A 16,482-nucleotide genomic window follows, 5' to 3' on the forward strand; every position below is an offset into this window, starting at 1 on the left:
GTTACTGAAGTTACATTTAAGAAATACATACAGAATTTAAGAATTATACAAAAGACACCAACAAATTGGAAAAACCGTGATTTTATGAAGTACAAGAGGTGTTTGAAAAGTCCGTGCAAAAATAAAAACTACTTATGTGTTTAGGGTAAACCTTTTTTATTTTTCGACATAGTCTCCTTTTAGACTCATACACTTCATCAAATGCTGTTCCAATTTGTTGAGCCCTTCCGAATAATAGGAATTGTCCAAGTCTGCAAAATAGCTGGAAAGTAGGAGATGAGGTACTGGCAGAAGTATAGCTTGTGAGGCCGGGCTGTGAGTCGTGCTTGGGTAGCTCAGTTGGTAGAGCACTTGCCCACGAAAGGCAAAGGTCCCGAGTTCGATCCGGCACACAATTTTAATCTGCCAGGAAGTTTTTGCAAAATAGCTATTAGTTCCTGCAATCACCACCTCATTTGAATAAAATCTTTGTCCCACCAGCCATTTCTTCAAATTGGGGAACAAATAGTAGTCCAAGGGCGCCAAGTCTGGAAAATAGGGGGGATGTGAAACGAGTTGGAATCCTATTTCCATTAATCTTGCGACCACAACTGCTGAGGTGTGTGCTGGTGCAGTGTAGTGATGGTAAAGGACTTTTTTTGTAGTCCAATCACCAGCGTTTTTCTTGCAGCTCAGTTTTCAAATGGTACAATAACAACGAATAATATGCACCTGTAATAGTTTTACCCTTTTCCAGGTAGTCAATAAGGATTATCCCTTGTGAATCCCAAAAGACAGTCGTCATAACCTTTCAGGCCGAAGGAATGGTCTTTGCCTTTTTTGGTGCAGATTCTCCCTTGGTAATCCATTGTTTAGATTGTTCTTTGGTCTCAGGAGTATAGTAATGTATCCATGTTTCATCCATAGTGACGAATGGATGCTTAAAGTCCTGCGGATTCTTCCTGAACAGCTGCAAACCATCCTTGCAACATTTCACACTATTCAGTTTTTGGTCAAGCGTGAGCAATCGCAGAACCCATCTCGCGGATAGCTTTCTCATGTCCAAATGTTTATTCAAAATATTATGTACCTATTTATTTGAGATGCCCACAGCACTAGCAATCTCACACATCTTAACTCTTCTGTCATCCATCACCATATCATTGACTTTATCAATGATTTTTGCACAAGGTGTCCAGAACGTTCAGCATCACTTTTGCCCATATGGCCACTCCCAAAATTTTGAAACCACTTATAAACTGTTTTAATCGAAGGTGCAGTAATGTTTATCAAGCTTATCTTTAGTCTCTCGAGGCGTTTTGCCTTTCATAAAGTAATGTTTAATCACCACGTGAAATTCTTTTCGTCCATTTTTTGACAATCACTCGACTTCCTTGATTCACACGAATGCCAGACACAAATAAATAGACCAAAATGGCTGAAACTTGGTGTGTGTTGTTTCCAAAGATGCTACTAGCGAAACATGACCTTGATACGCACCGGTGGTGCCATCTCTTGGACTTTGCACGGACTTTTCAAACGTCCCTCATAAGGAGAGAGAGAGATGGAGAGAGGGGGGGGGGGGGGGGGGGAGAGAGAGAGAGAGAGAGAGAGAGAGAGAGAGAGAGAGAGAGTGGATTTAGTGTATTCAGCATAGACTCATGCAGTCAGTCTGTCATTTTAATTATATAGCTGTAAACATGATCATCATTCTTCTAGAAACCTAGGTGCAATAAATGAGTAAATTCTTAAACAACAACTCATCCTCTTCTCTGAAAATACAATACAAGCTATTAATGGAAATTTGCATGCCAAAAGCCCAGCACGCTGTTTGGTCCCCTTGCTGAAGAAGAAAGCCATACTGCTTCAGACCTGCTGAGATGGACTTCAACTCATCAGAGTGATCAAAAGAACATGTGCCACTGGCAAACAGTTGACTTTACCATTCACAGCTGCACTGTATTATTGAAGTGCAGCTGAAGAATGAAACTTCTCATTTCATTCCGTGAAACCTTTTACAACTGTGTCAGTCATTCTGTCAATTACAAATGGAGTAATGGAAATCTGTGAATGTTGTTATGTTCTTTGGAGATGCTTCTGTCATGGCATGGACACTACAGTTCAGCTACTGCATTTATCAAAAATTCTCCTAATTTTTCCCATACTTCTTTCTGTCTTTAATAGTTTTTAAAATAAGTTTTTATTTTGTGTGAGGCTTCCTGGGGTTGGTCAGCATTTGAACCATCATGGTTGAGAAACAGGCTGTCTTCATAGGTGACCTGAAGCAGCAGTAATGTGATGCTGTTTCCTGTGCTCATAAGAAACAATGCTTCTGTCTCAATGAGATGCTCAGCAGCCCTATCCAGGGAATGTGCTGACAGAGTCCTAAAGCACATCATGTGTTACTGTCTAAAATCTCATTTGTGCTACTGTTTAGAGCCACATTGTCCAGAACATCTTTAGGAGACAAATAAAAGGGAATTATTGTTGCCATGTCCACTTATCTTCTATAGCTGCACTGTATTATTGAAGTGCAGCTGAAGAATGAAACTTCTCATTTCATTCCGTGAAACCTTTTACGACTGTGTCAGTCATTCTGTCAATTACAAATGGAGTAATGGAAATCTGTGAATGTTGTTATGTTCTTTGGAGATGCTTCTGTCATGGCGTGGACACTACAGTTCAGCTACTGCATTTATCAAAAATTCTCCTAATTTTTCCCATACTTCTTTCTGTCTTTAATAGTTTTTAAAATAAGTTTTTATTTTGTGTGAGGCTTCCTGGGGTTGGTCAGCATTTGAACCATCATGGTTGAGAAACAGGCTGTCTTCATAGGTGACCTGAAGCAGCAGTAATGTGATGCTGTTTCCTGTGCTCATAAGAAACAATGCTTCTGTCTCAATGAGATGCTCAGCAGCCCTATCCAGGGAATGTGCTGACAGAGTCCTAAAGCACATCATGTGTTACTGTCTAAAATCTCATTTGTGCTACTGTTTAGAGCCACATTGTCCAGAACATCTTTAGGAGACAAATAAAAGGGAATTATTGTTGCCATGTCCACTTATCTTCTATAGTAGCAACACCTTCTTTGCTTGTGTTGATAGAAAAAGGTGTGCCGTATCATCATCTATGTGGATGCGAACAGTCTCAGTTTGTCCTCTTGTGTACTGAATGCATTAATATTCTACTGCAGTAGGGAAAGTGTTCTTTCCCCTCTCCCCATTTTTTGCAAGATGGCATGCTTATGGAGTTGGAAAATAATTTGTATAAGGGAGCTGATGGTTCACTTATGAAAAGTTAAAAATCAACGGACTACTGACAGAGTATTGTCTTATGTGGAGCCAGTTCAGTATAGTCTGATCATTTCACCCCAATGGACCTATGACATATTTCCTTTTTCTGTTGCAGGTTTGCAGCTGACCACAAGGTAGCTTGAAATACAGTTTCCAGTTTTTCTGAATCCATATTTTTCTGCCATAATCCAAAAATTTAATTTTGTAAATATCTGGTGATTTGTGATAAGAGATATTGAAGTCTTTGTATTTTAAGACATAGTGTGTTTGCGTTATGTCCTTTACAATTAATCTTATCCCAATTCTGGATTAATGAGCTCTCATGGATACACATTTACAGATTCCCAAATCCACAGATAAGATGGATGTACTTAAAAAAATTATACAGTATTTTATACAGAAGTGCAGGTCCATGGTTTCCCTTGATGTCTGAGGCACAAAAAGTGTCATTTCATTTAATCTCTATTTTTAGCTGTTCACTTAAACTGATGCCAGTAAACTGCAGGTTGTAATATTACAAGTAAACAATTGTTCTTAAAAAATAAGTAAAATAGCGTATACACTGAAGCACCAAAGAAACTGGTATAGGCATGCATATTCAAATACAGAAATATGTAAACAGGCAGAATACGGCACTGTGGTTGACAGTGCCTATATAAGACAACAAGTGTCTGGTGCAGTTGTTAGATTGGTTACTGCTGCTACAATGGCAGGTTACCAACATTTAACTGAGTTTGAACGTGGTGTTCCAGTCGGTGAACAAGCTATGGGACACAGCATCTCCAAGGTAATGATGAATTGAGGATTTTCCCATACGACCATTTCTCGAGTGAACCTTGAATATCAGGAATCTGATAAAACATCAAATTTTCGACATCACTGCAGCCCGAAAAATATCCTGCAAGAACAGGACTAACGATGACTGAAGAGGATCATTCACCATGACAGAAGTGCAACCCTTCTGCAAATTGCTGCAGATTTCAATGTTGGTGTCAGCATGTGAACCATTCAATGAAACATCATCGATATGGGCTTTTGGAGACAAAGGCCCACTCATGTACTTTTGGTGACTGCACAACACAAAGCTTTACATCCCACCTGCATCTGTCAACACCAACATTGAACTGCTGATTACTGAAAACATGTTGCCTGGTCGGATGAGTCTCGTTTAGAATTGTATCGAGTGGATGGACATGTATGGATATGGAGACAGCCTCATGAATCCATGGAGCCAGCATGTCAGCAGGAGAGTGTTCAAGCTGGCAGAGGCTCTGTAATGGCATGGGTTGTGTGCAGCTGGAGTGATATGGAACACTCAATACATCTAGATACGACTCTGACGGGTGACACGTACGTAAGCATCCTGTCTGATCACTTGCATCCATTCGTGTCCATTGTGCATTCCAACGGATTTGGGCAATTCCAGGAGGACAATGTGACACCCCACACTTCCAGAATTGCTACAGAGTGGCTCTAGGAACACTCTTCTGCGTTTAAACACTTCTGATGGCCACCAAACCAAACTCCCCAGACATGAGCATTATTAAGCATATCTGGGATGCCTTGCAATGTGCTGTTCAAAAGAGATCTCCACCACCTCATACTCTTACGGATTTATGGACAGTGCTGCAGGATTCATGGTGTCCATTCCCTCTAGCACTACTTCAGAAGTTAGTCGAGTCTATGCCATGTCATGTTGTGACACTTCTGAGTGTTCGCGGGGGCCCTACACAATATTAGGCAGATGTACCAGTTTCTTTGGCTCTTTAGTGTATATGATATCAAAATGCTCATAAAGTACTGTATTGTTTCACTTGACCTGTCCTATATTACTGAACCCTATTGTACAATCAACAAAATCAAATAAAATACCAAATCAGATCAATTAATAGTGAAAGAAATGTTATGTAATGCTTGTTTATTTTGCATGTACAGCTCAACAAAAACTTATGGATGACATATTCTGAAAAATTTCAACATTGCTGACATGAGTATTCCCACCATTAAATATTTTCAAACAAAAGTACTGATACAACATGTATTGCAAAAATTTGTGTCAGCCTCCCTTTTATGCTGTCTGCTGCACATTCTCTTCTTCAGCTGAGGCAGCTCCTTTTGACAGAATGGTTGTGACATCATTGTTACCATGTCTTTTCATTCAATATGTATTCTGGATTACTCATGGTATCACAATTAAATGGGACTTCCTCATGGAGTTCTGGTTCTATTGGCATGCAATTCATGTTCACAACATTTCGAATGAACTGGTTTGACACGAAGCTTCAAATTAAAAGTTATTTTATGCTCATAGCATGTTATTTTATACACATGGGCATTGTCAACAAAACGAACTTTCATAAAAAAGTGAAATAAAAATTGAATAGAATGCATTTATTATTTATATTGAATGATAGAAACAGATTTGGGAGAACAAAATCTTCATCTGATTTCGTCAAGGCAATGCCTTTGGGAAGTAATCAACACATCCTTACAGATGTTTTAATTAATTCATAAGAATTTAATCATCATTTTAAAGGAAAACTAGTTGCCTGATTTGAGTTCTCTTGACGTCTTACTTTGAATGAGATAGCTCAGATGACTTGAGTAGCTACATTTAAAATGTGTCAAAAAGCAAGAGGAACAGTGCTTTCACATCAGACTGTTACCACGTTGCAAATAAAAGGTGAGTCTGATTTTCAAGAAATTTTAGCAATATTAGGCACAATTTCTAAAATGAAACCAAAAGCAAAAATTTAAATCACATGATGACAGCTGATGGAGCAAATATAAATAAAATGATCTATATGGAGGGAGACAAATAATTGTAAGCAACTTGTTGATGCACGAAAATTTAAGTTCAAAAGAATAAAGAACTTGTAGTTGGAAATAATCAGTCAAAGGTCAATTGGGTGTATGCAGTCAATCTGTCATTATGGAAGAGCAATGAATTTGACAGAATTATAACTTTGTGTGTGTCTCACACAACTGCTCAGCATTTAACCATATGTTTGCTTGTTCCACTATGGCCACGGGATTGTGCATATGGGTGTCTGTGTGGTTGTGTGTATGAATGTGTATACTATCGCTGCAAAAAGAGCTAATGTGAATGCTGTTTACTGTTATATGCTGTTGTGCCCCACACATCAATCCACTACTGCTGAGTGGCTTACCTTTCCAATATTTTACACATTGCTTTTACTTTTGTAAAGCAGTCAACAACTTTTGTATGATAATGATGCATCATGAACACGATGCAAGATATATAAAAATTAATAACTCGCTGACTACCATAACTCTGCTTGATTCCATATGAAACTACATTGGTAATAACTGACAGCGATGAATAGATACAAAAGAATGTGGTGTATCTCCCACTTCTCTTTCTTATTTCCTAGAAAAAAATCATCATTATTTATGGAATACTACAGAAGTGAAATTTTACCTGGACTGCATCAAGCAAGGCTTGTGGTAACATTTCATCAATGGCTCCCATGTCTTTAGAAAATCGATTCAGTACTCGACCTTTAAGACAAAAACAAACAATTTGTTTTACATTGCTGCTGCATTTAAACACTGATTGTGAATTTAAGAACACTAGCATGAATTTGAAGAAGCAAACACTGACAAATGTAGAAATCTGCATTACTCGCAGCAGTAAACATGACCTATATGAGATTAACTTTGAAGGCAAAAGTATGAGAGGACATTAACAAAGAATTTACTTTGTAGGAGATTTCATATTTCTCACACAAAGCTGTTATTTGACTTACATTTTTCACATTTCTGGGGAACAGTAATTTCTCACACACCATTGAAAATCTCATGATATAAAGGCTATATCTGCATGTAAAATATAAAATAAAATTCCGCTGAAAACAGAATTGATTTCAACAAGTGCAAGATGAGCAGTTTACATTCATTTTGCTTCAAAGATTATCAAACAGGATTACCACAAGTTCTAGAAATCAGGGAAATTAGGGAATATCAGTAAATTTCAAACATGTCAGGGAAATCAGGGACATTAGAAAAAAACACTAGAAAAATATTTTTTTTTCTCAGTAAATGTAATGGTTTGTTTACCGAGATGTCATTGATATCATCGCTGGCTGGGTGCAGCTGAGAACGTGAGTCACTGCCCTACCCCCTCATTCCTACTGCTTCTCCCCTCCCTACCACTCCCACCAGCTTGCAGTCAGTGCTACCACCACTTCTTGCTGATAGCCTGGCAGCTGCCAGCAAGAGACAGGCAGGCACGAGGAGTGATTTGTTTGGATCTGATTCTCTCAGAGACTGTTGACACAGCGGCCGGAGATGGCGGTTATGTGTGCACGAGTTGTGTCTGAGTGATTGTGTGAACGTGTGTGTGCTCTCATTTTCTGACAAAGGCTATGGCCAAAAATTAAGTTGTAGGAATGTGATTCTCTTTTCTTTTGTGCCCGTCTGTGGCTCAGTGATCATCTTTCGGTGAGTTGCTACCTATCCTCATTAGTATTGCTTCTCAGTATTTGCATAAGTTATCTGTTGTCTGTGACATGTGAATAGCTGGCCACACTAGTGGACTACTATGATGGGCCATTTCTATGGGTATATCTAACAATCAGGCCTGCCAGCATGGAGCCCATCGTTTCCCACTAATGTGCAGGGACTGCCCATCAAATCTAGTCTCACTGATCTACCCAAAGGCCAGATCTGTTTGTGTGTGCGTAGTGTGGCAGATTTTCATGGTTTATCAGCGGACCCAGGACTAGGGTGCTCCTCAGCAAACCAGAGGCCATGCACAAGGGATTTCAGGAATTGCGACTGTCTCACCAAAAGTACACTGTACAGTGCAGTGGTTTATAGACATTTTATTTGTTCTAGTACATTTTGGCTCTTTGAAAGTAGTTTATATATTAGAAAGTATGAATGATAAGAAGAAGAAAATTGTCACTGGCAGTTTGTACACTATGCACTCATGTATTTATTAAAAGAAAAATCACTTAATACTTTTAAAATAATAGACATAACATGGCGGGTAATAACTGACAATAATGAACATAGTAGAACCAACATTTTATTGGCAGTCACCTACAGTGTTGGTTTACACAACTCTTCCCTGCCTTATTCACTTCTTTCAAGAGACCTACTTTTTTCTTAGGTTATTTCTGAAATCAATGAAGGTATTTTAAATTGGTCCTGCAACTCCACTGAAATGCATACTTTTATCACCAAATGTATTTTGTTTTATTGAAATAAAATAACGTCAGTGGTCTTAATGAAATATGTATACCATTTGGCTTGCTTTCTCCAAACAAAATAAAAATAATAATCTCCTGGTATGATGGTAAACTGTGTGCAATTTGTTGAGAGATTGTATAAAGCATATTTAACAACCTAAAGAACACATTTATTAAAACCATATTACTTCACATTGTTTATAATGCAGGATCACAATCTTAAGAATACAGGGGTAGATTCCTTGCCCATGTCATTATCTAGCACTTCATCTTTAATTATCTTAACAAGAAGACGTCATAAGTAGCAATGCCTATGTGCAGATGACTACCTAAAATGGACCAGTCCTTCTTCAACTTGTTACAGGGATTGTGGCTTGGATCATCACAGAACCTCCCACTACTTCATAACCTATGGGCTTAGCAAACCACATATTCCAACAAACATCCATTACTTAGTAAAACAAACTTTAAAAAGTGTCAACTGATGTTATTTCTATCAACAGCAATATTTCAACATATGGTAGAAGTTGAGAAATGATAAACTGAGTCATCAGATCAGGTGAGCAACTGCACTACAGATTTATCAATCTTTATATTGTCTTTTGCAACCAATGGTTGCTTCGTCAGGAAAGAGGGAAGGAGAGGGAAAGATGAAAGGATGTGGGTTTTAAGGGAGAGGGTAAGGAGTCACTCCAATCCCGGGAGCGGAAAGACTTACCTTGGGGGAAAAAAAGGGCAGGTATACACTCGCACACACACACACACACACACATATCCATCCGCACATACACAGCGTGTATGTGCGGATGCTGTGTATGTGCGGATGGATATGTGTGTGTGTGTGTGTGTGTGTGTGTGTGTGTGCGTGTGTGTGTGTGTGTGTGTGCGCGCGTGCGAGTGTATACCTGTCCTTTTTTTCCCCCAAGGTAAGTCTTTCCGCTCCCGGGATTGGAGTGACTCCTTACCCTCTCCCTTAAAACCCACATCCTTTCATCTTTCCCTCTCCTTCCCTCTTTCCTGACAAAGCAACCGTTGGTTGCGAAAGCTAGAATTTTGTGTGTATGTTTGTGTTTGTTTGTGTGTCTGTCGACCTGCCAGCACTTTCATTTGGTAAGTCACATCATCTTTGTTTTTAGATATATTTTTCCTACGTGGAATGTTTCCCTCTATTATATTTATATTGTCTTCAGTAGATGACGTTATACTCCTGGATATGTACACTTTCAGCAGTGAGCCTTCTATTGCAAAACATTTATACAAAATCAATGAATGTTTTACACCTAGCTCACCCAGTTGCTAGTCTGAAACTTTCCCTTATGAATTGTCCATTTAATCTTTTCTGATGTAGCTGTCTGGTATATAGGCATTTTGTACCATGTAGATCTGCAGCAATCTGCCATATACAGATAAGAGTTAGTGCCTGTCTGTTTGGCTGAAACATCACTGTTATGCTGCCTTTTTTCCTATGGCCACCAATATTAATCAGTTGTTCATTTTTAAGAAATAGCACTCTGTCCATCAACACTGCAACCCTGGCCTAGACGGTGACAGCACTAACTCTCCCTGGGGTTATCAATCTGCTAACTCTACTCAGTTCAAGGTCAGGCTATGTTGCCTTCCCTTAGACATGGATCTGATGCACCATGAATGCTACTCGATGGTGGAACTTTCTTTTTTTCTAACTACATCTCTGTTAGGTATTAACCAACCATGGAAGATATCTTCTGTGCATTTGTCAACAGATGTATATGTGAGGTTCTTCTCTGCATCATTCTGAGGGTAGGCTGTTTGTGGCACTCAAAATGAGAGTGAGTTAGTCAGCCCTATTTTTGATATTAGAAGTGTAATTATTTGAATGTATTTTCTTCCTATGGACCTAATTACCGGCCAATAATTTTGCTGCGTCATATTTTTCCCATTTCCACTTCAGGATCATTCTCTAAATGTGCCTAAAGAGCACACACAAATGCTCCTACCATTTTTGTACAAAATATCATCATATTGATCTTTTGGTTTCAGGAAAGAAGTGCTCCTGATTTCATTCCTTTCAGTGAACCCACATTCTGAAGAGCCCACATCATAGTCTACTACTCATTATCCATTGGCAACATACCAAATGTTTTTCTCCATTACCAAAGACTGTGTATGTTACAAAAGATATACAAATTTGTGAGGAAGTATGTAATTTTACAGAACAATTGTATGTAAATATAGTGGTTCTAAAAATAAGAATGAGAAACAATATTCTCAAAAAATTGCATCTAGAAATAAATTATCAGTTTTGTTGCACTATGTCCTATTCTTGCTAGGAATGTAACTGAGGAGGACAAACCAAAACTGGATGTAATAACTCTAAGTGCCCTTGACAAGTACTATCTAAGAAGAAATCAATAATTGAAATCACTACTTAGAGTGACTCCTCACTCAGTCTACGAAGCTTTGTTAGTGCTCTTTTTAACCGTTTAATAAGGTTTGAAATATTTGTTGCTGGGTGACTGTACACTGTCTGACAGTGGTTCTTACTACGCAGTGTGTCAGTAACATAATAATAATAATAATAACAATAATAATAGTCAGGAAACATTACAACACACTAATTTATTTATTTTACATACCTGAGGGATTTGTGTCAAAAAATCTCATTGCTCCTTTAAGTATAGCATTGAATATTCTGTTATGGAGACCTTGAGAGGAATTCATTGTGACTTTAAAGAAAACAAAGGATCTGTATGTTGTAATTATGATGCTTCCGGCAATGCACACTGTATATATTATAATGTATTCATCTCTTGTGAAGGATTCTTGAGCTGTAATGTTGCTTTCATTTGGGAAACTGATATTAACATCTTCACTATTAATATAAATTTCAGGCTTCTCATTTCCTGGAATATTTCTTTCCTTCACTGTTTCAGGTGCATACAGAGTGTCATTCAATGGTATGGAATCAGTGGTGTCATTATATTCTGTTGTCACTGAATATCCTGAAGTAGAATTAACTGACAGAAATCTGTCAGTACTATTAACAATTTTTGGCAGTTCAAATGACAATTTTTGATTCATTCTGTCCATTCTCAGCTGTTCCTGATTTGTCCTGTAAAATAAATGTTTATTAAACTATAACTGTAGTGTAATCTGAGTTGTATCATACAATTATTTCAAGTGATATAGCAAAATGGCCATTAAATAAACTTATATTTTGGACAATGCTATAACCCTGTACTAAAATTCCTTAATGTGATCAGCAAAATTTTCCTAAAATGTTACTGAGAAGAAGGCTATTATCGTCCCCAGCTTCAGTACAGAACTTGAGCTTTGCCCTAGTGGCAGCTCACACACAGTTGAAGTAGTGGAATGAGTGCCATCACATTCACTTACATGGCGTACCATTCAAAGAACTAACCAATAAAGCACTCTTTAGGTTCCAAAGCTTGCGATTTGACTCTACTCCTTTTGTGTATGCTTGCTACCTCCACTTTACATTTGCTGATATTCCAATAATACAACATTAACTTGTAACTGTCAAGGTGCATACGCTCAATATCAGAGACTTCCAGGTGACTAAGATATGTTTATTTCAATGTACCAGTAAGACCGAACTCATTCCTTCAGCAAAACATCTTCTTATTTACAACTTTGAAGCATTTATGGATGGATGGTTTGATGGTTAGAGGTTTTGAGATCAGTCTAATGATTTTTTCCTTCCTTTTTATGAACCAATCTTCTTTAACAGAGAGTTGCATATGTGAAAATCAAAACTGTACTGTCATTCAGCCTCACTGTTAATTCTGCATCCTCTCATAGCACGTTTGGTGAGCTCATTTGAGGGTTGGAAAAACACATGGCCATGTCATACTAAATGACAGTTAACTACTGTAATGTTCAGTTTCATGAATACTTTTAACATACAGCTTTTAGGTATTTGATGACATATTGTATTACATACTTATTCTTAATTCTGTTTTCCAGTTAGTGTGTGTGTGTGTGTGTGTGTGTGTGTGTGTGTGTGTGTGTGTGTGTGTGTGTGTGTTTTCACACATGACCTGAATGCAAGAATAAAAACACATCTAGTTGGATGTATTATTCTTCTAACTAACTGCTGTCCTCATGATGAACTCATATCATATAAACTGAAAATTTTAAGAAATGACAAGGTGATAGCAATTAACAATAGAATTGTGAAACTACCAAAACTTGGGAACAAAATCCAGAGTTCCACAAAACACATACATTCCAATTACAACTAAAATTTAGCTGTGACACCAATAATGAACTTAAATTTATTTATTTGTTTTGATTTTTAATGACATATAGATAATTTATAATATTACTTGAAAATACAGCTCTTCGGTTGCACAGGTAAAAAATTTTTTACCTGTGCAACCGAAAAACTTGAAAATACAGCTCTTCGGTTGCACAGGTAAAAAATTTTTTACCTGTGCAACCGAAGAGCTGTATTTTCAAGTAATATTATAAATTTCGTCTACGGTTGCTGCATTATCGGCCATGTTCAAAATTGACATATAGATAAGTTGGCAACAGTTGCCTTATTTGAGTAAGTTTAATCGTTGACTTAAATGGCAGCAGAAGCTGCCATGTTTTGCTTCATAGCTGAGGGAACCATGCCTTAAATGTGGCCCAAGCAGCAGGAAATAAATGGACATTATTAACACTTAACCAGAATACAACAAAACAATCATTCAGACTTCAATACACTCTATTGCACTAGAAGACTTCTTACGAGGGCAATGAAAGGGTGGCTGTATTGGTGGGGAGCAGCAGGCCTTGAGGGAAACCCAGGAGAGGGGTCCCAGTAAGGTGGAGGCTCATAACAGTTGGAGATAGATGTGCCTGCTGCTGAGAGGTGGCTCCTTGGAGGGACCATTGACATCGCCAGCAAAGGACAGAGTGATGGTGAGTTGCACAGAGGTGCAGGTGTGGCCAATGTTGAGCCAAGCTTAGAGAACTTTGACAAGGCACGGTGTGACAGTTCGTACACAACTCGGATTGCGGGCATCGGTGGCCAGTATGGAGAAAAGTGAAGATATGGGATTGGTAACTGAAGCAGCTAGCTTGGCCAGGATGTCAAGTGAAGACTTAGATGCAGCTTCAAGCATACAACAGTGCTGGCCAACTGGAGCTCCGATTGAGGAACTGGCAATTGCAGTCGGCACCACGGCTTGAGGCAACTTCTGCTGAGAACTGGATCTGGTCAGTCAGACGGTATCCTTTCCAGTCGCCTGGCAGAAGAATACTCCTGCAAGATTGGCAGGCACATAATCAGCAGAAGGATAATTGGTGACTGTGTTGGCACTGCTAATTGTGGCGCCTCTAGAGGCAAAACTGGTACCACATATTACTGTGATGGCTGCAGGAGATGCAGTTGTTGCCAAACATGGTAAGTTTATGCGTGTGGTTATACTGTTTAGCCTGAATCCATGAGGTGGTGTCACCAGCAATCTGGAGAGATTGTAGCCTGCAATACATGTCTGAGTTCAGTGGATCACATGGGATACTATTGATATATAGAAAAAGTGTGAGAAGGAGAGTAGATCAAAAGAATAATTTCCAGATGTAAGCATTTATGAAACTTGTTTGTCAAGGAAAAGAAAAGAGAAATATTTATTGTACAGATACAGGTAATTAATCTCTGAAATTCTGAACAAGTTATTAGGGTAAGTAGACAGGAAATATTACTTGAAAATTTAAATGTAGTGTATCGTTATTAGTTCTTTACTGCCTATGAATAAAATAAAAATGCAGCTTTTTAACAGTGATGGATTTAAAAGTAATTAAAATTCTATTGAGTTTCATGATGTTAATGGCAGTAACAATTGTAATTAGGAATTATGTACTCCTTCACACATTTGTTGCTGATTGACAGCTTGCCTTTAAGGCAGGAGAGACTGAAAACAAGAATAGTTTCATGTTGCTTATACTCCTTTACAGGATGAAAAGACTTAATAAGATCTGAACTGACAGTATAATTATACTCACCAGTATGTAACCCAAAAATCAGCACTGTTTGACGCTGCCTGCCCAACTATGAGGACAAGAAGAAGCCATCCAAGTAGCCAATAACTTGAGCCAGCTGTTATGTATTCTTTATAGAGAGCTTTGTTCAATTTTCCTCTTTCTATCATCTCAGCACTTTCATCAGGCTCATCTCCATCTTGATCTTCATGAACGGAAGTCTGCAATTTTCAGTTTTCAAATTATTTTTTTAGGGGCAGGAAATAACTAATCTTAAAAAGAAACTTCCCATGGAGAAACTACCTAAGCCATTTCAGTTATATTTATATAGCACAAATTCTGTTAAAAATGTTAATTCTAATTTCTTATTTTCAAATATTATTAATATATACTATTCACCTTCTAGGTTTTTTAAATGTCTCACTCCAGGTATGTAACATATGGATTGATAAATTATGATTTACCTTTTTAGTAGTCAGTATGCATTCTACAGAGTAAAATACGGCTTTTTGATGTGACACAGCTACTTAGAATAATACTACTACATATTTTATTTCAGCTTTTGATTGGAAATTTTCCTTATGATGATCTCTTCTAGTAACTTTTGATATGGATATGTGTTTTCCCTTTTTTTGTGTGTGTGTGTGTAAGAGAAAGTGGTGAGGAGGGGAATTATGAGTAATCATCTTCATACTCAGAATGAGATTTTCACTCTGCAGCGGAGTGTGCGCTGATATGAAACTTCCTGGCAGATTAAAACTGTGTGCAAGAGTTCGAGTCCCGGTCTGGCACACAGTTATAATCTGCCAGGAAGTTTCATATCAGCGCAAACTCCACTGCAGAGTGAAAATCTCATTCTGGAAACATCCCCCAGGCTGTGGCTAAGCCATGTCTCCGCATATCCTTTCTTTCAGGAGTGCTAGTTCTGCAAGGTTCGCAGGAGAGCTTCTGTAAAGTTTGGGAGGTAGGAGACGAGGTACTGGCAGAAGTAAAGCTGTGAGGACGGAGCGTGAGTCGTGCTTGGGTAGCTCAGTTGGTAGAGCACTTGCCCGCGAAAGGCAAAGGTTCCGAGTTCGAGTCTCGGTCCGGCACACAGTTTTAATCTGCCAGGAAGTTTCATATCTTCATACTGCTACTAACCACATATTGAATGGTTTATTTTGAACACCTACATTCCAGCACACACTCTTTACCTGCTTGTTGCATTTATGTTTATTTCTCCATTTAATCAAGGAGAAAAATACATCTGTCACAACAAATGTGACTTTACTTTGCTCCATTGTTATGTGAGCATGGTAAAGCAGTCCTTTTGGGGATGCCATAAATAACCCTCTCTTCTGTCATTCCAATGACACATATGTAAGTCAATTTTATGAATGAATCGGTACCACCGCACAACAAATCTCTATTCCACCAGTAGTCTATTGGATCGTAAAATGATAAAAGTTGCAGGCAAATCAGAGTGTAAACTGGTCACTTCATAAAACTCACAGTAAAGTCACTAGCAGGAAACTAACACAAAACAAGAACTCTCTTCTTTTACACACTAGGAAAACTGCATACTGTTCTTGGAAACAACAAAGGATATTTCAGAGTAGAAAGTAAACTGTTGAAAAATTATATGGTCATTCTCCATAATGATGAAATTCTAAGCACTGTCCATTGAAGCAAGAGCAGAAAATATTATTTTTACAGAAGAGGCATTAATCAGCTCTTGAACTCAAGTTCATGCCAAAATGCATACTCATTTGCAATTAGGAAACATTATTGGTCAAACATGTACTGCTCTTCTGTCATAGAAGAATATGATCACCACTTTATGGCGAACAAGTATTATTATGAAACTGAACTTCTGGTACCGCGCGCCGTGGAATTTGAATCTGCGCCAGACATCATGGATGTCGAAGACCCATAGAGGTCTCTGCACCATTGCGCCTTAAGCTGTGGCGGCGCGCTCTTGCTGCCCCGCTTTTAGTGTGGGGGTGCCACAGTGGAACACGTGGTCCCAGCGGCCAATAGCGGCA

The 16,482-nt window shown here is 38.4% G+C and overlaps 1 protein-coding gene across 2 annotated transcripts in view; it reads right to left on the minus strand.

Annotated features, from left to right (window-relative positions):
• The window catches only part of LOC126458620 (ATP-binding cassette sub-family C member 4-like), a 312,931-nt gene that overhangs the window by 66,352 nt on the left and 230,097 nt on the right, over positions 1-16,482 (minus strand). For both annotated transcript variants that reach the window (XM_050095787.1, XM_050095786.1), the window contains exons 13-15: positions 14,483-14,679; positions 11,104-11,579; positions 6,715-6,794 (exon numbers count right to left, since the gene is read on the minus strand). In XM_050095787.1, coding sequence (XP_049951744.1) covers positions 6,715-6,794; positions 11,104-11,579; positions 14,483-14,679 — 753 coding nt within the window. The remainder of the gene's footprint in view (positions 1-6,714; positions 6,795-11,103; positions 11,580-14,482; positions 14,680-16,482) is intronic.

The sequence above is a fragment of the Schistocerca serialis genome, chromosome 2 (assembly GCF_023864345.2).
Source record: "Schistocerca serialis cubense isolate TAMUIC-IGC-003099 chromosome 2, iqSchSeri2.2, whole genome shotgun sequence".
NCBI lineage: Eukaryota > Metazoa > Arthropoda > Insecta > Orthoptera > Acrididae > Schistocerca > Schistocerca serialis.